The sequence below is a fragment of the Gavia stellata genome, chromosome 12, assembly GCF_030936135.1.
Source record: "Gavia stellata isolate bGavSte3 chromosome 12, bGavSte3.hap2, whole genome shotgun sequence".
Taxonomy (NCBI): Eukaryota; Metazoa; Chordata; class Aves; order Gaviiformes; family Gaviidae; genus Gavia; species Gavia stellata.
Genome location: NC_082605.1, coordinates 11,278,202 through 11,302,623, shown reverse-complemented (window position 1 = coordinate 11,302,623; position 24,422 = coordinate 11,278,202). Strand labels below are relative to the sequence as shown.

The 24,422-nt window shown below is 36.1% G+C and overlaps 2 protein-coding genes across 2 annotated transcripts in view; both read left to right on the top strand.

The window, feature by feature from the left end:
* Positions 1–10,901, top strand: part of DNAH12 (dynein axonemal heavy chain 12) — a 69,863-nt gene extending 58,962 nt beyond the window's left edge. The window contains exons 62-73 of the mRNA XM_059823567.1: positions 800–950; positions 1,281–1,534; positions 2,053–2,193; positions 3,023–3,160; positions 4,104–4,337; positions 4,759–4,944; positions 6,906–7,009; positions 8,148–8,352; positions 8,548–8,685; positions 9,150–9,241; positions 9,501–9,568; positions 10,711–10,901. Coding sequence (XP_059679550.1) covers positions 800–950; positions 1,281–1,534; positions 2,053–2,193; positions 3,023–3,160; positions 4,104–4,337; positions 4,759–4,944; positions 6,906–7,009; positions 8,148–8,352; positions 8,548–8,685; positions 9,150–9,241; positions 9,501–9,568; positions 10,711–10,901 — 1,902 coding nt within the window. The remainder of the gene's footprint in view (positions 1–799; positions 951–1,280; positions 1,535–2,052; positions 2,194–3,022; positions 3,161–4,103; positions 4,338–4,758; positions 4,945–6,905; positions 7,010–8,147; positions 8,353–8,547; positions 8,686–9,149; positions 9,242–9,500; positions 9,569–10,710) is intronic.
* A 3,241-nt stretch (positions 10,902–14,142) lies between these two features.
* On the top strand, positions 14,143–24,214 carry ASB14 (ankyrin repeat and SOCS box containing 14). Its single transcript, XM_009821541.1, has 10 exons — positions 14,143–14,270; positions 14,794–14,848; position 15,045; positions 16,238–16,369; positions 16,466–16,624; positions 18,608–18,853; positions 20,536–20,707; positions 21,649–22,192; positions 23,078–23,231; positions 24,021–24,214. The coding sequence occupies exons 1-10, from the start codon at positions 14,143–14,145 to the stop codon at positions 24,212–24,214; spliced, it is 1,785 nt and encodes a 594-aa protein (XP_009819843.1).
* Positions 24,215–24,422: the final 208 nt, after the last annotated feature.

The following is a 24,422-nucleotide window of genomic DNA, read 5'->3' as shown; positions in this document are numbered from 1 at the left end:
GTTGTTAAAATAATCTTTTCTTCCTCATATTTTATTAAGAAAATAAATGCTATTCTTATTTTTCAATAGAGCAATACAAACACCACAAGCATCAGCTGAGATAGGTTGTCTGACGTGATTTAATGCATCTTCCAGAGTGTACTCATTGTTCTAGTTTTCTTTAAGTGCTTGTTCATGTGTGGTCTGTTTGCTGGTGCACCTAGTATACTTGACAGCAGGATATATTAGGCTGAACAAATACTCAGAGTATCTAGTCCCATGTGCTTTTATACAAAGGGTTCCAAGGCAAAGAGAGATGAAATGTGTTGATTTGAACAGCCAAGGCGAACTTCTAACACGTTCTGCCTTTGGTGCACTTGGCAAATTGTATTCTTGTACTTCAGGAACAATCAGTGTTAGGATTTAAAGTACATATTGCAATTGCTCCTTAGAATTAATTAAAAATAATTACATTAATATTTACTAAGGGGGAATGTGCTGGTCCTCCACATCAGGTAAAGCCTGAATTAAAGTCTTAACGTAATTTAATATTGCTTATATAAGGTATGTTATTTTTTATTTTCTAAAAGCATTATTATTCCTCTTGTAAGGAAAATAAAAAAAGCAGGGGGGATGTCAACAAGAGGTGAAACATTTTGCTTCTGAAGTAAAAGCTAGCAAGACTAGTTTCAAATTCATGCAAAGCAGAGATGTGACTGTAGACTCTGGAATTTAACTAAATTATGGTACATAAAAGATGCTGTCAAATATGCAGTTATGTTTAATTTATGTTAATGGTTTGTATTTACTTTTTTATCAGATTGGTCCAGCAATAACAACATTTGTAACTGATAAACTGGGGAAGAAATTTGTAGAGCCACCACCTTTTGATCTAACAAAAAGTTACTTAGATTCAAATTCTACAATCCCTTTAATATTTGTGCTATCTCCAGGAGCAGATCCCATGTCTAGTAAGTATACACAGAAAGACAAAACAAAAGCATAGTACACCTTTTCAGATTAGTGTCCTGATTTTCCCCTTCAATACACAATGAGGATTATTTTGCACTTCGTGCAAGTAGATTTGAGTGCATCATGTCACACTGGTAAAATTTTGTGCTCCCTAAAAATGGAAATGGTATTTTAAACTGAATAAATTGTACAGTATACATCAAAGCTATACCATCTTATTGTATGTACAGTTTAACAAAATAGCAATAAACATTTTGAAATATTTTTTTTCCCCTGATATAACTTCTTTTTAATGAAGAAATGCTAAAAGCTTATGCTTTCTGTTCAAGGCCTCCTGAAATTTGCAAATGACAAAGAGATGGTTGGAAATAAGTTTCAGTCCATCTCATTAGGACAAGGACAAGGACCTATAGCTACAAAAATGATTCAAAAAGGAATGGAAGAAGGAACCTGGGTTTGTTTACAAAATTGTCATTTAGCTGTCTCCTGGATGCCGATGCTGGAGAAAATATGCGAAGAGTTTAACAGTGAAAAATGTCATCCAGTGTTCAGACTTTGGCTTACTAGTTACCCTTCACCAAAGGTACATGCATTCCCAAATATTCTGTATTTGGGGAAAGGAGAAGTTGATGTCATTACGGAACCTCTCTGAAATACAGTGAGGCTGTTGAAGAGATAATTTAATTAAGAAAGGACATTTAAAAAAATAATCATCAACATAGTAATACCAAGCTTCCTTTGTAATATTTTGATATTGTGATGGGTGATATTTTGTGTACTAGTGGATGGAACTGCATTTTGCCAGCATATATAATTAATCTGTCACCGAGGTTTCATTTCACATAAATTAAAAAATTCAATTTTGCATTTTATTTATAAGGTGTTGAATACCAAAAAAACATTTTAAAATACAGGTTTGTTGTTTACAGCAAGGTCTTACTTTCTTGATGCCTTTGAGAATTTTTTTAAAAGCTGAAGTTTATAATGTAATTTCTTACAGATAACTGTTTACATAACAAGCAGAGTAATAATATATTGTTGTAACAAGATAGCATCTATTCCACACTTTCTGAATGAAGTTTTGCTTTTTTTTATTTCTAGTTTCCAGTAACCATTCTGCAGAATGGAGTGAAGATGACAAATGAACCTCCTACTGGTCTCCGGTTAAACCTACTGCAGTCATTTCTTTCTGATCCTATTTCTGATCCTGCATTCTTCTCTGGATGCCCTGAAAAGGAGCTGGTACTGTGCCTATCTCTTGACTATTTTATTATTTCTTTTTTTTTAATCCACAGATATACTGATTTCTGTCCAGTGACTATTATAAGCTAAAATTTTTACTGTGGTTCTGAGTTTAGGTTTTGCAATGATAAAGATGATTAGTTGAGAATTATTCTGCCTGGTAACTTCACGTGGCAATATTTAAAATCGTTCCTTAGGCTTTATTAAATCACATATGTATTACACATGCATATTACACAATGTACATAAACTCTGAACATTCGTTAGTAGGGCATACCTATCCTTATTGAGATGGTAAGCACTGAGATCTTTTCTTGCTACCAGGGACCAGTATTGCAGAGCCCATATGTCTTACTGATAAGTGATGAACCACTTAGCTAATAATTTGCCTGTGAAGTAAGAAGAAAAACAGTGGGATTACTCAGAGATATGAATATGGTAATCAATATACATTGGTATAAGTGGGTGTATCTAAGGACTTACATTAAACAACACATCTGTATTTTATGTTTGTATTTTAAGGCTTATTAGCCTTAAAAATGAGTATCTAGTGGTATTTGAATTCTTATAAAGTCAGCTGCCCTTTACATGGAAGAAGAGAAAAATCTGGTGTAATGGTACTTGAGGAACTAGCTAAATGTGCTTGCATATGTGGCAACTATTTCTGTGTTTGTTCCCAAGTCAAATAACAACAGCATACTTCATAGTTGCCTGTATTTGTACCCTAAATGGAAGTGGTAATCAAATGGTGTGTTCTTATGTAAGTTACAGACTAGCAATGAGCATGCAGGCTAGTTAATAATACTTTCCTGTATTGTTTTTCTCAAAGGTATGGGAGAAACTGCTCTTTGGAGTTTGTTTTTTTCATGCTCTTGTTCAGGAGAGAAGAAAATTTGGGCCTCTTGGTTGGAATATACCCTATGGATTTAATGAATCAGACTTGAGAATCAGCATCAGACAGCTGCAGGTAAAATAATCTATTGCTACCTTTAACTCTGATCTTGCGAAGCCGATAGTCAAAAAGGAGCAATACATTTAAGTTACCTCAAATGTTCATAGATTTTCATGACTTCAGTTCAGCTACAAAGGCAATGAATGTCAATCATATTATAAATATTTTCAAAATTACAAATGAAATAAAATTAAAAATTGTTCTTAATGAGATTTAGGTTCATACAGACATATGGAATATAATGAGTTTATATGAGTATAATAAGAGTTAAAATTGTCATATGTAAGAGCTCACTGTGCTTTAAGTAACACCATGTCAGTGACAGTCACCTATTATGGTGTTTTATGCGGTTAGGAGGAGGAATTTTTTTTTTAATACATTTATCTATATATATATCTATATATATATTTTTATGTATACTCTTAGTTAAACAGAGCCTCAGACTATTCTCCTTCCCTAAAATGAAATGCTGAACACTACTTGACCTTAAGTCTTTTGCAGGCCCTGTACAGAAAAGTCAGGAGAGCTAAAACTGTGAATTACAGAAGTTGAGGCTGAACAGTTGGAAAAGTTATCAAGAAATTAATGAAAAAGATCAGATGGTTCTGAAGATTGGAAGAAAAATTATGTGAAATACACATTTCTTTATGACACAGAAAAGTGTCTGTCTAGAAAGTTTAGGCTGGAAAAACTATCCACTTGTAAATGATTCGAGAATGACCTGGATGACTTACTAATTTGGATATTCATAAGAGGCTTTTACTGCTAACTACTTTTTATTTTAAACAGTAATTTTACCTGATAAAAGACTTCAGAATTTGAATTTCCAACACCTGGGGAGAAAACTCCATAAATTGCAGTTTTGTATACACTATAGCTTCCAACCCTTTAGTCTAGGTCACATTGTTGTTCTGCAGATCTTTAAAGTCTCTAGAATTACTCATGTCTTCTGTTTCAGTTATTCATAAATGAGTATAGCCACGTTCCTTTTGAAGCTGTATCTTACCTAACTGGTGAGTGCAACTATGGAGGTCGCGTGACAGATGACTGGGACAGACGTTTACTGTTGACAATGCTGGATGACTTCTATAATCCAGATATAATTGAAAATCCTCGTTACACTTTTTCACCCAGTGGCAACTATTATGCTCCACCAAAAGGCACATATGAGGACTACATTGAGTTTATTAAGGTAAAAAGTAGCAACAAGATTTTGAACTGTTATAATGATGATGTGCTAAAAAGCAATCCTTAAAGGCTTCTCTGCATTAAAAAAATAGTTTTGCAGCACATTAAGCTGTGTGCTTGGCTTCTTGCCTAACATCCTTCTGTGATCCTTGCCATGATCTAGAATGTTTCTGAGAGGGAATAAGTAAGTAGACAGGAGGACCTAGCGCAGATAATTGAGAATTCCTTGGAAATGGCTTTCTGTAAGTGAGGTGATGGCTCTATCACCAGTAATACTGTCTGCAAATACCTACCATTAAGGTCCTTATCCACCTTCAGTTGAAGTCAGTGGTAGTTTTTCACTCAGCTTCTTAAAGACGACTTGGGTCTAATTCCTAGCATGCTGCTTTATCTCATGCAGGTGTTTATTGTTTATTTTGTCTTAGAGTCTTCCCTTTAGTCAGCAACCAGAGGTATTTGGTTTGCATGAAAATGTGGATATTTCAAAAGATCTTCAGCAAACTAAGATGCTCTTTGAATCTCTGCTTTTAACACAAGGAGGAGACACTCAGGGAACTTCTGGAGGTGGTGACAGCACTCTTTATGAAATTGCAGATGATATTCTTAGCAAGGTATTGTATTATATCAATGGCTCCAATTTATCTTTTTACAAAGCAGAAATTCTTTAACTAGAATCTTCAGTGTCAAACTGATTTTGTGTTGGAAGAAAATCCTCCTGGGAGGAATTTAGTGCAATATGAAAGTAATAAATAGGTAGGAGATAGGAGACTGTTGCGAATCCCGATTTAGGATCCTGCTGACTATGCCAGTTTGTTGTGAATGAGTGGTTTAGGCAGCTTAAAGAATCACCATCAAGGGTATTGGCAAAAGAGATTTTAATAGAAGTTTATAAAATACGACTTAACAGAATTCGATGGCAAGGTTCGCTCTATTACTTACTAAAACATACAAAGAGCAATCAAATTAGAATCTAATAGAACGATTTACACAAAGAGACCAGAGAAATAAAAGGGTAAAGACTCCTGTTGAGTCATGAGGTTCAGAATGGACCCCCTTGCTGTCTAAACTTCTCAAACAGGAGTTTAGGTGTGGCTGAATCCAGACTTAGTCTCAAACTTGGTCAACAGTTCATGTATAAAGGAAAGGAAAGGGTACAAGAAACAAAGAAATCTTCCTGTTGGGTTCAGAGAAGACTGGCTGGGTCCACTCCTAGTCCCAGACTTGAACAATGATTTATGTCTAATGAAGAAGTACAAAGAGTAGGGAAAACCCTTCCGTTGAGTCACGATGTTCCGAGTAGACCCCCTTGCTTTCTAAACTCCTCAGAGAGGAGTCTGGGTGCAGCTAGGTCCAGTCCTAGTCTCAGACTTGGTCAATGGTTTTTATCTAAAGGATTATATGTATTTAGCAGCAATCTAAGGTTCATTCACAATTTAAGATGGATCACAAGATTTTAGCAACACTTAGTCATTGATTAGTTTAAGATTTGCAAAGTGAGTTTATAGAGTTTACTACAATCACAACAGTAACTTGATTACAGTTTTGAAATGGGAATACTATTCTTGCTATCAAGTACTCAAATTGATGCATGCATGCACACACACAGACACAAAGATATGAATATATATACAAAGGTACCTCTTAAAAATTCCCTTTGAATTCTGTGAAATAATCACTTCAAATGTCTCAGCGTTTCTCAGTGGGCAAGGGTTGAGCCTCAAGGAGGAGAGGGTTTCAGCCTAGGTCCCATCGCCAGCTTTTGGTGACGGTCCTCCGAATTTCACAAACTGGAGAGTTTGTGAACTCTCAGAGGCATCCTACTCAGAGGGAGATGCTGGTCACAGCCCTCTGTGGTCCAGGAGAGCTCAAAGGGCCTCACTTGGAACCACTGTTTATGGGTTTGCAAGATGATTGGCTTTAGTCATTAGGAAAATGATGGAATTTCGGTAACCATGGTGTCATTCCACTTGGGCTACGATCCAGATAAGGAATGTTCCAGGGCTGTCAGGGAATGACTGATTATTCCATTATTCCCGCTCTCACTACCTGCCTCGGGCAGGTAACAGGAATACCTAGTACAGTCAGTGCTGTTCCCTACCTTAGCCCTGCAAGAGTTCCTGGTATGGTCCAGGGACACTTAACCACCCAACTCATTGCACAAAGGCCAAGGCCTAGCTGGAATTCCTGAGATCGTAGAGTGGCCCAGGAGGGGGGGGAGGGGAAGGGAAGGAGTGCACTGCCACAGAGACAGAGAAAGAAAACAGAGCAAACCAACTTGAAAGAACAGTTGATTCATTCATGTGAACAAGTTTAAAATGAATAAAATTGAAATGTTATTCATAACTTTTCATGGTAAGAAAAATTCAAGGTGGTTTTTAAAAGATAAACATCACTTTAAAAACCCCCATAATTTTTATTTGGATTGTACTACTAAATACTGTATTGATAAGATACTCATCAGAAAGTTTAAGGGTATCTATTACTCTGCAATTTTTCACATCTGTGCACTTTTATTATAATACCGATGCATAATGACATATGGAATGATTTCCAAATATGTTGTCATTTACAGCTTCCAAATGATTTTGACATTGAAGGTTGCCTAAGTAAATATCCTGTGAGATATGAAGAAAGTATGAACACTGTGTTGGTGCAAGAAATGGAAAGATTTAACAAGTAAGAGTGTTATATTTTATTAAATGTAACTGAAATAATTCCATTTGCAGAAAAAGTTTTCCTGTGAATCATATACTGTAAACCCTGTGTTATGTGAAATATTTTATTTATTTATTTTGTTCCTTTCTAATTGTCTGCAGTGATATCTGCAGTCCAAGCACCATTACTCCTTGTGGAAAGTCAGAATGTAGGATAGGATAGATGTCAGAAAAAATGATGTAGTGGCAAAATGAACTGAAAGAGAAAAATACATGATATAAGAAGGGAGTCTGAGAAGGCACTTGGAAAAGAGAATGTGAATAGTATTTTTATGTTCCTTTATTTTTTTAACTTCACTTTCTTTTTCACCAGCTTTAACTTTTGATTATATTTTATTTTCTTCATATTTCTTCATAAAGGGGTTAGAAACTGTAATACATGCACAGTTACAGTTTATGAAAACTTTTACTTGATATTTGGAAATATTTCTGAGTATTTCTTTATTGTCCTATATGCTTCTGTTTTAAATTTTTTCTTTTTTTTTCCCCTTTCCTGATGCCTTTCTTCCTATACCTTATTTTCACAATTATTCTCCTAGGATTACAAACCTATAATCACTTATTTTTCTCTTTGGGTCCGTAGTCTCTCTTTTGACTTTGTTTCCTAATTTTCTTTCTGATCTTAGCCTGCTCCTCCATTCTTTCTTCCCTATTTTTCGCTGTCCGCCTTTTCTATTTGTCTCTTCATGTCTCCCACTTCATATTCTCCCAAACTTTCAATAATGCTCTCTGGCCTTCAGTCTCCAAGTTTTCCTTTGTTGCAGACCCTACCCACCTCTTCTTCTGTAATCTGAACCTTTTTCCTTCATCTAGTATACAGTGTATACATCTGGAGTTCCAAATTTATCCTCTTTCCAAACAATACAGAGTATATCAGAGATAACAAAATAATTTATTAAACTGTTCCTAGCCTTAAATAAATCGGCACAAATGCACAAATCCATGACTTTACAGATGTGGCTAATTACACAGTTATGTAGGAGCTGTACAAGTTCTATAGATGGTTCCATAATCCAGTTTTTTTCTTTTTTTCCAGTGAGGATGTAGTTTTTTACAAATCATGCAAAACATGAAATTTTTGTTTTCTTTTTTAATTCCAGTTTAATCCAAACTATTCGTATTACACTAATTAACCTGAAGAAAGCCATTAAAGGACTGGTTGTTATGGATGCTGAACTGGAGGCTGTGTGTGGCAGTCTACTTACTGGAAAAGTTCCTGAGAATTGGGCGAAACGTTCATACCCAAGTCTAAAACCATTAGGGAGCTATATTCTAGATTTTCTAGAAAGACTGAAATTTTTACAGGTAATGTACAAGAGGCAGTACTACCAATTGTTTGATCTGCTTCTTCCTATAATTTGTCCTTTATGTTAAAGGAATATTGGGAAAGGAGTGATAGATTTTGCTTAGATTGTCTGAGTACAGTTACGTGGAAAATGGTCAAACAATATGGGATTTGTCTCTTTCTGATTATTGAATGTGTCATTTTTCTCTTTCCAGGATTGGTATGAATTAGGGAAGCCCACGGTTTTTTGGCTGTCGGGATTCTATTTTACTCAAGCTTTCTTAACTGGAGCTATGCAAAACTATGCTAGGAAGCACAGGATCCCTATTGACCTTCTGGGATATGAATTTCAGGTAGAGATAAATTATAAATGCATACTTTATTAATCTGAGTCCTGATGTTGCAGTGAGATGTAGTTAGTAAATCCTAACTGGAAGGTTCATTTTGCAACTAACTCACTACAATTTGAAGACATACATTTAATTCTTTGGTAAGATAGGCATGTTAAATAATGTCCGTAAAAGAGGTATATTACAAGTAGTCCTATCATTGGACCTCGACCTCCACTCAAGAAAACAGCCTGCAGAGTACTTTGTCTGTGTGATTACAGCCTTATTTTATAACCTACAATACAGGTAATTAACAAATCCACAGAAATCTGCCATCTTTATAGTTTTGTATAAAAGTACTACCGAAAGGAAGGTATTACTGTATTATTCTCATTTTGCATTGATCTTCTGAAAATTGGCTATTGGCATAATAGCTCAAAATCAAACAGCTATGAAAGTTCAGTAACATGGAACACTTATTCTTGTAGGTTATTCCTCAGGATACTGCTGATACTGCACCAGAAGATGGTGTTTATATCCACGGATTATTTTTAGATGGAGCTCGCTGGGACAGGACCAGGTCAGTAACAAAGTGTTTTACTATGGTTCTGGAAAACTTTCTTGAGTGCTCAGACAAGATTTGTTTAAATATTTTAAGCGATACTTTTAATATTATTGAAATAACATACTAAATGAAATACTCTTTCATGCATGGAAAATGGGGAAGGAAAACAAAAAACCAAAACAACCAAGCAAGCAACAACAAAAAACACACACCAAAATCCTATTTGGTTCAACAGGAAACCACAAATAATGACTTCGTTGCTTTCTCTCACCAGGGGAATGTTAGCTGAGCAGTATCCCAAATTGCTCTTTGATATGATGCCAATCATTTGGATAAAGCCAAGTGAGTATAATTTCTCTGGAGTGTGAGCTATTCAACAAGAAATTGCAACAGTGAATTCCTTTTTTACAGAAGATCAATGCTCCTACCTTCACCAAAGTACCCAAATGTGCACAGAATTCATGTGCATCTGACATGTGACTTTTACATTAAAAATTGGGCCTGCTAGCTTGACTTAGTCTCATCTCATCTGAGGAATAGGACCGTCCCTCTCCCCACAGATGTTTATAATTATGGATTAGACAAAAGGACTAGTTAAATGAATTTTTTATAAATATGTTTAGGTGCTGCCCAATCTATTTTTTCAACCAAAAGTTGAATTTAATTTGGGTAGGAAAGTACATGGTACTTGAATTCCTGGTTCTACTCAAGTTGAGGAGGGCTTTTTAATTGACTTTGAGACTCAGTGTTTTACCTCACATCATTTAGCAAGGTTTGCTCAGGTTATTTTTAGCTGCTATACTAGTTGTCTGTCATAGTAGTTAGATATTTTCCATATCTCTTGTTTTCTTTGATCAGGAGCAGTAAATCCCTGTTTTTATTTATTTACTCAAGCAGCACTTTCTACTGCAGCTGTTGCAACTTAGATGTTATTAGCTAATAGGCAGTCTTAGAAAGTTTCCACTTTTTCTGCCTGTGCTTTCTCTTGAGGTTGGATGAATCTGTTCAGACATGCATGATTTTAGACTTCGCACAAGTTGCATGTAAGCAGTCTAGGCATAGAAAGAGTTCCTGCAGAGTTGTGTCCTTGGATCTCAGGTGACTTGAATTGCAGTTAGGTTCTGTGGCTGCTGGACCAGAATTCTTGTGGAGCTGTTAAAAGCTCATGTATAAACTGTGCTTGAACTATGTAACTATTCAGATTTTAATGTGTTTTTGAATGATTACAAAGCTGGTAGAATCACGAAAAGGCATCAAGTCCTGAAAACAAATTGCAGTTAAATTAGTTGGGTTTAAAAACAAACAAACCACACAAGAAAATACCAAAAAAGCCAGATAATTTTATTATGTTACTCACAAAACAATTTTGTGTTTTTATTTAGCTTTAAGGATGTTACTGCAAATACTTAATATTTTTATGTAGATTATGTTTCTATCAATAGATCTGCTGAATGTAATATATTGTTTTGGGGTTTTTTTTGAAGCTGAAAAATCGGACATGAAGAAATCTAATGCATATGTTTGCCCACTCTACAAGACAAGTGAGCGTAAAGGAATCTTATCTACTACTGGACATTCTACTAACTTTGTCATTGCTTTGATGCTTAACACGGATAAACCAGTTCAACACTGGATCAAGCGAGGTGTTGCGTTGCTCTGCCAGCTGGATGACTAACTTCTGACAGTTCAGATACAGTCTTAACAAGATTCTGTTCTTTTTGTTGGCTTACAGAGGAAGTAGAACATACTGTGTAACAGAAACATCTGGACTTTTTTATATTAAAAGAGGGCATACAAATATTTTCTGATCCTCAATATTTTGTCTTAAATAAGGATGTATGTATTATTAGCATTTTTAAAATCTATAAAAGGTACAGCTAGAATTGTAGCCTTTGGTAATATTATAAAGTGTAAACATCGATTTTATGCATTTCTTTCATACCACAAAATATATCTTAACAGAAGATGAAAACAGTCTCTTTCTGAGAGAAACATTACAGTTAATTAACTTGAAGCATTAAGAGTGGTGAATCATGTGAGTGGAAAGCTAGTAGGTAGTAAGTTTTGGGATTTCAATCTAGATTTATATGTAGCCTATGTTCTGTCATAGTAACAGCAGAGATTACAGTATGAGAAATTGTTTAACTATCTATAGTAGGTACTTTTGATGCCTGCTTTCCTCAGCAAATTCACCTTTGCAGGATTTAATTCAGATATTCTGATTTTTGTAAGGGTTTTTTTTCTGAATAGTTTCTGTGAAGAATAAATTATAAAATGGCCCTTATGACCACCTGCCATAAACTGTTATCTGTTTCCCTATTGCTCCAGAGAGGCAGTCCAGTTTAAATTCCTTCACTGATTCTGCACTTCTGCTTTCTTAAAAAAAAAAAAAAAAAGAACAAAAAAAATTAGTCAAGCATTCTTCCTGGATCTCCTCTAGCAAAAAACTATTTCTGTCTTGCATTCAGACACAGCCATCATAATTTCTTTGTAAGGATCCCTCTGTAAAATACAGTAGGAATAAATTAAGCACATGAAAGTCTCACTCCATCCTACCTTCACTATTATAATTAGGCATCTCTGTCCTTCATTTCCCTGCTTATTGTGTATTGCACCAGCATAAGTTTTCAGCATAGGTCGGTCTTTCTGAAATTGTGCTTTTCCCTTTAAAGAGTCTATATGTTTATCTTCTGTTTGCTTTCCTATTTATATTAATATGTGAATTGTGATTAAGGAATCAGAAACACATAGTAAGAGGTCTTGCTTGATTTTATTTGATTGTTTATGTTTGCTTCTACTGGGTTTAGTTTTTCTTTTTATGCTGTCTTACTCTTTTAATTAAGCTCTTAACAGTATCTTCAGTTTACTCTCTTAGGAAAGCACTAAAGAGTTTTCTTTCCATTATGTAATAGTTACTTCTTACAGTTCTCAAATTCTCATTCCAAAAACTTTTAACAAGAGCATTTGTACAAAGAAACTGGACTTTTAATTCCTTCTTTTGCTGACACCATTTGTCAGGTCAGATTATCAAACATAACTAACCTATATGAAAGAAACATGGAGAAAGTTCCAGAGTATCTTATGATCGGGTATTTATAGTGAGCTATTAATGGACATAGACTCTACTGAGATCATTTTCAATCCTGAAAATATCACTTTCAACTTAATAATCACTTCTTCAAAGTGTGAGGTCTTCCTCCTTTCAGAAGGTGAGGAAAAACAGTGTATTTTCTCAATTCATAGGAAAATTGGTAGTCTTTTACAAAAAAGAAATAAATAGTCTAAATTTAAAACATTTATTTACTTGTTGTACTATAGGTATAATTGAATACTAACAGTTACTGGTCTGTATATTTTGTTAATATATTTCTCTTTTTTTGCTACATGTGCAATTACAGAGCAAGGCCTGGCAATCACAAATTAGGTGGATCAGGTAACAGATTAAATGATGCGGGTTTGCTATGAATTACTGCTGCTCAACTTTAATATGTTTCTAGAATTGTTCCAAACTTTCTAAGTTGCATGTTGACAACTTCCTTCCTTTTGCTGTGCTCATTCATTTTGCTAATGTATTTATTTGCTTTCAGTTTTACTTATTAATTTTGTTTTACTTTGCCCTGTATTTTTGGTTGTTTTTTCAAGCCAACTCTCTGGAAAGACAGAAGTGGAAGTTTTGATAAGGTAGAACAGATGAGAGGTTTGAGCCTAACAGAACATTTGTGATTTTAATCTGTAATACCATGTAGCTGAATATACGAAAGAACAGTGTGACTGCTTATGCGTATGACAGTGTATATCTACACACAATGTGCTATTTAATGATTGATTTGATTGTTCATAATTTTTTATGATTTATTCTTAAATTTTAACATTTAGACTTAACAAATAATATCAATGGGATTTATGTCTATGCTCCATTGTTTGTATTACAATCTTAAAAGGGTAAAAATGTTTTCAATTGAACCCTTTCAATTTGGCAAACTTTTTTTTTAAATTAATGCTATTCTTAAGCTTTTTTTTTTAATTAACTCCATTGTGGTTACGCCAGTGTTTTTTATTTCTGTCTGTATTTGGATATATATCATTGCAGTATTTTTTATATATCCCTTACAAGTATTAGAAAAAAAAATAGGCATTCATTCATGAAAAATGCAGAATTGTAAGTTTATCTGTTCTAAATGACTGTACATTATATATATGTACATATATATTATATGTACATAAGGTGCTAAAGTTGGTCTTTTTTTCAAGCATGGAATTTGATGTTGTTTCAGTTGGAAGGCTGATGCACATAATAGCACAAATCTACAATACTTTCCTGACTACAAGATATGGTCCTAATGATATCTGTGTTAAAACAGTTTGAACAAAAGCTATTGTTAAAACTTTCATGTCCTTCACTTGCCCTTCAATTCCAGGCCCTCTGGAACAAACTGAAAAAACATCCCAAGTCTTATTGCACATCTGTTTTCCTAGTAAGGAAACATCAGAGCACAATTGTGATAATATTTGAGTGCCTAAAACACTTAAGAGGGAATGACTATTCGTCTGAAAACTGAGTTTCACTTATTTTAGTTGCTTTCCAATAAGTTAATGCCAGAACAAGTAGCTATTCTGTATGTTCAGTCTGTGGAACAGATATAAAAGCTAGCACCTGCTCTTGGAATAGAAAACGGTTACTCTGTTCTAAATAGAATAACTCTTTGCAGCGCAAACGTAAATACTTGGGAAAAGGCTGGAGCTTGAGATGAGGAAGTTCCAACTGATTTATTTTAAACTATGTTTCATTTCTCTTGATACTTAAACAGCAATTGCTATTTCTATTACTCCAGATTTAACCTGAGGATTTAACATCTGCTTCCAATTAAAAAGCAGTGTTTCTCTACGAAAAGCGATCCAAGTTGTGCTCATTTGCCATGTATAATTTTACATGTATGTTTGATGATGATTCTGATGATGAAATCCCTACCCAACAAGCTATTCAGGAAAGCTTACAAGATATGCATAAAATTGAAACAAGTGGCAATGCAACAGAGGATGAAAGGTAGTAAGTTATTATTTCTATTTTGGGTGTTTTCTTGGCATTATTATAAGCATGTAGTAACCTTATTTTCCTTTGTGACTATGTTGTATTGCTCTGACCTTGTCTCATGGATACTGGAAACCACTAATAGCGCGCTTGTTCTGAGTTCTCCCTGAAAAAGTATACGCATTTCCTTGAAAATATGGAAAATACAAAACTTTCAGGTGATGTTTTACATCAACACCTAAATAAGTACAAGGCTTTATGAAGAAGATAAGTATGTGATGTAAAAAACAGGTTGGTATGGTAGCTTTCCCTCATTTTAGTATTTAATTGTTGGCCTTTGTGTGAAAAATCCAATATTTACAGTGGCAAGGGAAGACCAAAAAAAAGTGTTTTAATGTGTTAAACCCTGACAAAATGTACATAACTTACAGAAATCTAACATGTAGCCTAGACTTGAGTATTTAAATTAAGGTATAATTATATCCTGAACTTCACATTAATTTTTACTTCTCACTTTATTTTTGTTCTGTTTATGCAGTTTCCAGTATATTGCAAGTAAGGAACATGGAAAGATAATTGCAGCAATTCGGACAGTTAAGTACAAATACACCGCACTAAACTTATACGCCATAAATCACTTGGGTATTGCATTGCTGAGCAATGCCTACATTTTAGGTGTTTGATCCCCTGATTTAAGTGCAGTTTTTCTTTATATAGTCTTGGGAAGAATAAGGCAACTAAAAACAGGACATCCAAACACTAACTTATTAGATAGGAACATGGTAATAGGGTGGGGTCAAATGTCACTCCTCTCAGATTCCAGTGCTTCATCTCCTGGAATTAGGGGGAAATGCCAGGCCTTTCTTGTAAAATAAGCAGCACAATGGCAAGGCCCCCAGTCAATTAATGCTTCCTAAAAGCACTTCACTTTGTGAGATACCGAGATTAAAATCCCTTCTTCACCTGAAGAGTGTTCCGGAATTGTTCCTTAACTGCCAAAATTTAGTGTATTCCTATATGAGATGCTCTTAGTTTGCTCTTCTGAAACTTCTACTTTTTGTGGTATAATCCATTTATATACTGAGTCACAGAGATAAGTAAACAATGAGCATAAGTAGTACAGTTGTTAGGACAGTTGTCTGGCAGTGGGAAACCTACAGTCCAGTCTTTATACGTGTCGTAGTAAGTAGTTATAGAGATATTTAGTGGAGCAGGAATCAAGAAACCAAGTCTTTTCTGGAAAAACAAATGCTATATATGTTCCATACACTATGAAGACTGTGCGTAAACTCTAGTTGCACTTGCTTTCTGGCCTTATGAATATATAATTCTTTCATATGTAGGAGAACTTCAGCAGCAGACATTGAGAGCGGTCTGTCCCCTCACCCTGTAATTGTAGGTAACAAGAGGGCAGACTGCCTTCTCCCAGGAATGATGGGATAAAAAACAAGAGCAGAAACCAGGCCTCTATTTAAACAGGCTTTCCCGTCAAGAAAGTTTTGCTGTTTCTTGGTGAGATATAAAATTGAAAACATAATCATCTGTGTTGATTAAAGTTCTGGTAAGATTGTTAGTAAAAGCAGGAATAACGAGATAGGTCTCATCCTGTTAAATCAGCTTCATTTTACTTTTGCCAACCTAAATATTTTTCCTACAGTTTCACTAGGACATCTGTTTACTTCATACATTAAACTTCCATCCACTATTGCTCATAAGAGAGGATTATATTTGAAATATTTTTAGTCATATTAATTGTAAGTAAGTTTTTTTTTTTCAATGTATAAATCAAAATGCTTTATGAATCAATGTCAATCATTGATTGTTCCATTCATGTAAACCATCCTCTGAGAAAAAATTGCTTTGACAAACCAAGTTGTTTATTCTAGATACACTGGTAGTATAAATGGCCCTCAGTATATTAGTTGCCTGAATTTTGTTTTATGATGAGTACTGGGGTATGTGTCTGTCTTAAAATATCACAGGCCAAGAAGAAGCCTTGATGAAGTTGGTGAGGCACAGTTCTGCTTTTGAAGAAGCAGATCAGCAAGGCTGGCTTCCTGTGCATGAAGCTGCAGCACAGCTAAATAAGAACATCCTTGAAATAACTTTGAAAGGTACAGAGTCCTTCTGGTTTTCCCCCAGTAAGTTTTACAAAGTCAGGTTTGATGAATCATCCAGCTTCAAATGTGTTCTGTTTTTCTGTCTTTCAGCCTCCCGTGCCATTATGTGGGAGCAGACCACTCTAAAAGGGGAAACACCTCTCTTGGTGGCAGTAAGAAATTGCTTTGTAGACAATGTCCGCTTTCTCCTGCTCAATGGCTGCAATCCCAATGTTAAGAATGAAGAGGGAGATTCTCCTTTAGTTATAGGTGAATACCTTATTTAGGGGTGGAGAGGCAGGGGAATGAGGTGAGGTCATAGTTACACATTTTAGGTTTCAATTTGACATATTTGACTTCAAATCATTATCTAAAATATTTTGCTATAAGGAGCAAAAAATGTTAATCTCAGTATTGAATGCCTCTGTCCCTCTCTGTTTTTCTTAGGCAGTATCAAGGCTTTAAGTGAGCTCACAATTCCAAGTTAGGGAACTGTCACCACAAAGTTCTTAGCATTATTTATTAATTAAAGTATTATCCTTATTGGTCTACTGAAGTATGGGAAACATAGAGGTAGGAGAAGCTAAAAATCTTTCCACAAAGTCTGATCCAATGCAGGGAGCTGCAGATGCCTACCGTTTTCCATCCCTCAGTTGCAAAGAGTTTGAGGTTCAGGTTGAACATAACGTCTTTTTCCTCGAAGAATCAAATAGCTTTCTCCATGAAGTGACAGAGTGTCTTCCTCTGCTTTCCTTGGCATCATTTATGCAGTGGTGCCAGATAACCAGGTCCTCCTGCTTCGTCATGCTGTTACTGTTCTTCATGTCTGCAGGCATAAAACGTTTATATTCTCTGCTAACATGGTATCTCTTTCATTGCATCAGCTTCTCTTTCTCCAAAAACCATGGTAATTGATTTGGATTTTCAAAAATCACAGCAAACCAGCCTGATTTATCTGCTTTACATAGAGCGAAAACCAGTGTTTGTCCCTATTCAGACATTGTTGGAATTAATCCAAGTATAACAAGTGAAGAAGCTGGCCAGGCCTAAAATCTCGGTTCGCTGCTTCTCTTTGAAATTTTTTTGATGGAAGAAGGTGGTCCCATACCTAGTATCACTGTTAGTGTGAATGCCATTTTAATTTGATCAGGCACAAGAACTGTAATTCTTGATTTGTAAAGAACTAGTCCTAATATTTTGCCAAGATGTTTTTAAAAAATGTTCTATGTTTATTTCATTTGCTTACCCCGATTTGGTCTATGATGCTGCTATTCTTACTGAGTCCTAGCCAAAAAAAGGGAAGTGTGCTCTCATTATCTGAGTTCTAAAGGAGCACTGTAAGTTTCTTGGATGAACTTGTAAGTTTTTCCGTATTGGAAGGGTGTTTTTTTCAAAACTATTGTTAAAAGAAGAGGAAAAAGCCTACCTATCTGTAGGACCCCCAGTCCATCCTTTTGAAATGACTAAAGCTTCTAGTCAGGGCCACCTGCTTAGGAAAGGTGCAGAGATTTCCTAGATACGTTTGAAGTGCACTATATTAAGAGGCACCATCCCCCAAGACGGGGATGTATGGGATTTATCTAAAGCAGCCGTGTGGGTTACAGGTAATGCGACATCACAGGTTATAGTATGCTGTCAATGGTATTTCAATCAGCTATGGCACATAAAGCTTCTCTGCATAATCTGTCTTGGTGGAGGGCAGTCACTGTTCTACCCCGCACAGCCTGGAAGATCACAGAGAGAAGGAGGGAAAGCTGTTGGCTATTCATTCCATCCACTGGAGCCAATGCAAATTACTCTTTTAAGGTCCTTACTGACTTAACAGATCAGGCTTACTAAGCTAAGGAGGCATATGACAGTCATTTTAAACTTTGTTTCATATTATGGTAACTGCTTATGAAGATTAAACAGAGCTCTCTGAGCAGGCCAGCTCCTGACTGCACCAGGTACATGATCTCCATCTGGTGGCAAGGAAAGTTGCATTCTGTTGCATTACCAAATGTAACAGAGGATTACAGAGAGAAAAGGAGATTACCATAAAATTATTCATTTGTATAGTTAATGTTATTGTGGAAACAGAGAACAGACTTGTTGATAAGTTAAACCTTTCAGTGTAGTGTGACATTTTTCAGTGTATAAATAGCACTGCCAGGAACAGCTCGAGCTTTCCTGGGCTGCCATATAACAGAAGCCATAGTGCCTAGAATAGTGTTGAATAACATTCTGGCTGATACTTTGCTTATTGTCTTACAGCAGTTAAACATGATTCGTATGAGATTGCCTCCTTGTTGATAAGTTCTGGTGCAAAAGTGAATTTGCAGTGTGTCCACAAGAGGACTGCTTTACATGAGGCAGCCAGACTAGGCAGGAAAGATCTGGTGAAGCTTCTCCTTCGTTCTGGAGCAGATCCTGACCCTCGCAGTGGATATGGACTTACGCCTCTAGCACTGGCTGCACAGATTGGACATACAGAAATTATGGAGCTCTTATTGCAAAAAGGTGAGACTTTATTATACAAGATGTTATAGGAAGAGAAGGCTCGGGGTGGGGGTCTATCTTGCCAGTGTTATAAATATCTGATGGGATGGTGTAAAGAAGACACAGCCAGATTCTTCTCAGTGGTGCCCAATAACAGGACAAGAGGCAATGGGCGCCAGTTGAAACCTAGCAAATTCTGTCTGAACGTAAGAAAACACTTTTTTCTGTGGGGGTGGTTGAACATTGGAATAGGTCACTCAGAGAAGTTGTGGAGTCGCCATCCTTGGAGATACTGAAAACCTGACTGGATGCTGTCCTGGGCAACCTGCTGTAGCTGACTCTGCTTGAGCACAGGGTCAGACTGGATGATCTCCAGAGGTCCTTTCCACCCTCAGCTACTTTGTGGTTCTGTTTTACAACTCAGTAGATTGATTTAGTAACATGTAGATTCAGTGGTGGTGTTCTTCAAGTGGGCAGAAATTGTAAGCCACGTGTTAGTACTGAAATGTTTAAAGCCCAAATGGGACAAAGTGAATCCTCTTTCCAACTGAGGAAATCATTGCTAAATGCAGAGGCAAAAAATTGTTCTTAGCTCAGTAGCCAGTAACACTTTGCATTACTGAAATGAAAGGAAATGAACGGTTGTCATGTTACTGAGTATACAGCCTGTAGTGTTAACAGATCCAAACACATACAAAATATATTTTTAGAGATGACTTACTTGTAGCAAACTGTAATAGTCATCAGTGAATGCTTTGCAAAACTGCAAGCAAATTTGACACATTGCAGAAGATATTTTGTTTGCATTTTTGGATGGCATCTTAATTTTTTTGAAGAAATTGACTCCCAAATGATGTGAGTTGATGTCCGTCTAAAGAATTCCTGGTATCTCAATTTCATGTTATGAGAGAGAGAGATATGTCTATGTATATATGCATGCACACACACACACACACATATATATTCTCTCTAAAGTAGTTAGCCTATTTACACACATTTTTATTAGTCTTCTGAAAGTTCTGTGATTGGATTAAAACTGGATATTGTAAGATACACCTTTAGAAGTAGCAGCAGAAGTAACTTCCCTTACTAAAGAAAATGAAATGCTGTCTGCATCAAGAGGATTGTTGTGATGTAGTTAAATAAAGACCTGATAAGGACTACATTTTCTTAATATGCAAATAATATATTAATATTTTAGTGAGTAGTTGTAACTGGTTTTAAATGCAATACTGTTTTCTCATGTAGAGAGGTCACCTTAGGGAAGGCCTGACAAGACATTTATGGTGAGGAATTTTATATGATGGCTCAGCAGCGCTGGAACTGGATTATATGAACTGTTTTGGTACTGGGTTCTCACATATTTACAGTCATACCTGTCTGGTCTTTGTAAAGTAGAAGAATTGAAATGCATTGTAAGCCAAAACCCAATTGTTTGTATGAGTAAGAACCAAACCCCTTGCTTGCCCAGTTCTAGCAGCAAGTCTTACTGTGTAATTGTGTTCAAAGCAATTCGGACCTTCTTGTTCCCAGGATTACATAAACACATCTAAAATCAAGGATCTAACATGAAGATTTATGCCCATAGTGGTTTTTTTTGAAGAATAGAATTCACAATACTGTGTCACTGGAGGGCTGGAGATATTAATTACTGCTGAATATTTACAGTGACTGCTGTGAAAATCCTTGATGCTTCTTTCCAGGTGCGGATGTGCTTTCACAGGCAATGGATTGTGCTTCTGTATTATTTGAAGCAGCAGGAGGAGGAAATCCAGATTCTCTGAGTCTTTTGCTAGAATATGGGGCTGATGCCAATGTACCAAAGCACTCGGGTCATTTGCCAATCCACAGAGCTGCATATAGAGGACATTTTCTGTGAGTTAATATATTTAAAAATCAAGTAATAGTGACACCACAAATGTTAACTTTGCTAATTCTATTCAAAGCAGGCAGTAAATCTATAGTTTTGTAGAATAAATTCTTTTGACCGTGTAAATATGAGTTTTCTTTGTTTGAATGTAAGAGACCAGTCAGGATACAATCTTCATCATTTTAGGATAAACATACTAATTCCTATAGTATTCCCCCACTTGTCACAAATAGTAACACTGTCCCATCTGGTGTTGAGGTTCTTGGGACATCCTCACTCTCTTTGGGTATGCCTCATCTCCACCCCATCACAGGAAGGTAAACATGCTAAATAAACAAATAGGGGATAAGGGTTATCCCTGTTTTAAAGACAGGAAGGTTACTGGAAGGTATTTATGCTAAAATCACAACCAGTAAGTGAGAAACAAGTCTTCCATACTAGGAATGTTGCATTGTGGTTAAGAATCTGAGGATTCTTAATTCCTATGTTAGTATTTTATATATATTAATTAAATTATATTTGAACTTAAATGTATATATTAAACTATATATTATATGTATTCATGTTATAATATATTATATTCTGTTAATTCCCTAATTCCTATAGGTTAAGCAATAACACTGTGCTCTCGACATTCAGGAAAGGCTTCTGTTGAGAAGGAATCATTATTCCTCTAACATCAAATGGGGTTGTTCATGAATAATAGAATAATATTTTATGCGTAGTAGGTGTAAAGTCAGTATCCATTGCTGGCTAACAATTTAACTGTTAGCAATTAAACTCAGTGCAGAGGTATAGCATGCCATGGTACTGATTTGGTAGATTAAGACAATTGTATATAGTCATGATGAATTCTGAAGCTCAGCAACACAGAGAAATTCAAAGATTGAGCTAGGTGAACCAGTATGTTTAAGATTCTGAGATTCTTCTTTTTTTAATTCTTCAGAGCCCTAAAAAATTTAGTTCCAGTTACTAATTTTGATGCCATTAAAGAAAGTGGGATAAGTCCAGTTCACTCAGCAGCAGCTGGAGCACATCCTCAGTGCCTTGAGTTTCTCCTCAAGTCTGGGTTTGATGCCAATTTTATGCTGGATCAAAGAGTTCGCAAAGGCTACGATGACCACCGGAAATCAGCATTGTACTTCGCTGTTTCCAACGGGGATATCTGTTCAGCACAGTTGCTGTTGAATGCTGGAGCCCTGCCAAACCAAGATCCCATCAACTGTCTCCAAATAGCCTTGAGAATGGGCAACTATGAGTTAATGAATCTACTGCTCCGACATGGGGCTAATGTCAATTACTTCTGCAGAGTGAATACAACGCATTTTCCATCAGCTCTACAGTATGCTCTGAAAGATGAAGTCATGTTAAGAATGCTGATGAACTATGGGTATGATGTGCACCGCTGCTTTGATTGCCCTCAGGGAAACAGTTCGCATTCCCAGTATGTGACTGATGGATGGACTTCCACTGTTATCAAAGATACAATGGTAAGTATATCAGATGGCTTCATACGTTGTTTTACTACCGGTATCCTTCCTAAAACTAAATGAAAATGTACTTAATGCAGTGTCAGAAAAGGAAGTTTTGAAATTGTAAGACAGTTTACACGTAAAGATAGAAATAGACAAGGCTTTAAAATTAAATAGATGTTGCCGTGAGGCCTGGTTCATGACAGCAAATGATCATAAATGGTATTTTTGAATTGTGAAAATATAGCTAATGATATGCTAATGATCAGTACAGAATTGGCTCTCCAGGGCAGTCTTGTCCATGCTGTAAAAGCAGGGACTTGCAGACTGGCTCGCTAGGTTGTCTTATATCATGACACTAGAATCATAGACTAATACTAGAAGCCTGCTATAAGGAGCCCCTGGAGCTGGCATGATAAGCACTGAGCAGAAATTAACAAACCTGGACCAATCTAAAGAGGTTCCTAGAGACGCCCATCAGCATCATTGTTTTGCAGTTTGTGAAGTCCACTTGAACCTAATAAACCCTTCCTTAAACTGAAGGTAAGGTGGGGTTGCATACACTGGGCTGGTGGGTCCCCCTGTTCAGCACGCTGGGACACTGGTCTAAATTCCACTTAGGGAGTGGTAGCGCTTCTTTTTAAGCACTTAGTTACCAAATATACAGCTGCTTATGTGCATTTTTGGATCTAGTACAAAATAACCATCTCTCAGTTTTTCAGATTCTATTAGTGAGGCTTAATGCAAGCTGTGACAACCTCTAAAGCTCCCCTGACTGACAGAAAGCTCATTCGTCCTGGCATTCTGCTGAAGTTATTTAATTGCTCTTGTCCTGCAGAGGTGGAAGACATTTACAGGAGTATTGAATATTATCCTATTAAATATTTTGTTTCTATCAATCAGTTCTGTGAAGTGATAACCTTGTCATGGTTGAAGCATCTGTCTGGGAAGGTAGTGCGAGTAATGTTGGATTATGTCGATCATATTAATATCTGCTGGAAGCTAGAAGCAGTGCTCAAAGAACAGGAACTCTGGCCAGACATCAATTTGATTTTAAGTAAGTATCTGATGTTTACATTTGAAATGACAAATAAGCTGTTTTGGGATTGGGACCTTTTTTGTTGGTAGTATTTTAATTTTCATTTTCTTTACCTCAGATGCTTTTCTTGACCCTTGTTAGGCCAAAAGTTGTGTTTTGACAGTAAGAGACCTCAGTCTATGTGGGATTTAAGCTAAGTTTCTCTCACAAGTCTGATAGACAGTAACTGCACAATTTATGTAGAACACCTGGGAACTTTAATTACAATGTAGACAACACAATCCTCTTCAAGGGGAGAAAAGTTTTTCCCCCTGCCTCAAGTTGATGGAACAAATCTAATAAATAACTATTTTTAATTGGGTGATTCTAGTCTAGATTAAATCTGTGTCCTTTTTGCTGGAACATAGATTAAGAAGTAGTGACTCAAAATTCTACTTTTAGAAGCTTCTTCAGATTGACAGAAAACTGGCCCAAGTTATTTGGGGTTGAAGTACATTCCCCAAACTTGACTACTTAAACTTGCATTAACCTCCATTTAGCCAACTTGACAGAAACAAAATGTGTTGATTTAGCTGCCAGTGATTGTAAATGTAACTGAGAGATGTACACACCGAGGTAAAAAGCCTAGATCCTGACAGGTCTGGTTGTCTAGTGACAGCCACATGCATTTTATCTGTCTATTCAGAGAGTGAATATGCAGCAAAATCGGGAACAAAGCTTTTGAAAGGTAGCAGACTATTGAATAAATAAATTGATCAAAATTTAATAAATAACATATTAATATCAATCTCGCCTTCTCATTTCTAGCAAATCCTCGCTCTCTGAAGCATCTTTGTCGTCTGAAGATACGGGAATGCATGGGTCGGTTGCGTCTCCGTTGTCCTGTCTTCATGACCTTCCTTCCACTGCCCAACTGCTTGAAAGATTACATACTATACAAGGAATATGATCTTTATGGACAGGAAAACTTCATAGGAACCTACAGCCTCAACTGTACATAATTATTAGTTCTGTATTTTGAAGGGAATGTTGACGTGGATAAGACCATCTTGTGCAGCTGCTTTTTTCTTTGGGGATTTTATCTCCTATGTATATTAAGGAATATCAGCATTCTCCCCCTCCCTCCCTGAGGAAAATGGGGAGAACCCCAAAATGTAAGTACTGGTGATCCCATTTGACGTATCTACTGGAATATAAACTATCTGAAAG

What these genes read in the sequence shown, in the direction of transcription:
- ASB14 (XM_009821541.1), top strand. Translation starts at nt 14,143, where the DNA reads ATGTATAATTTTACATGTATGTTTGATGATGATTCTGATGATGAAATC. An exon ending in AATGCAACAGAGGATGAAAG is followed by an intron (nt 14,271 to 14,793) that starts GTAGTAAGTTAT and finishes CTGTTTATGCAG; the next exon opens with TTTCCAGTATATTGCAAGTA. An exon ending in GCATATAGAGGACATTTTCT is followed by an intron (nt 20,708 to 21,648) that starts GTGAGTTAATAT and finishes TTAATTCTTCAG; the next exon opens with AGCCCTAAAAAATTTAGTTC.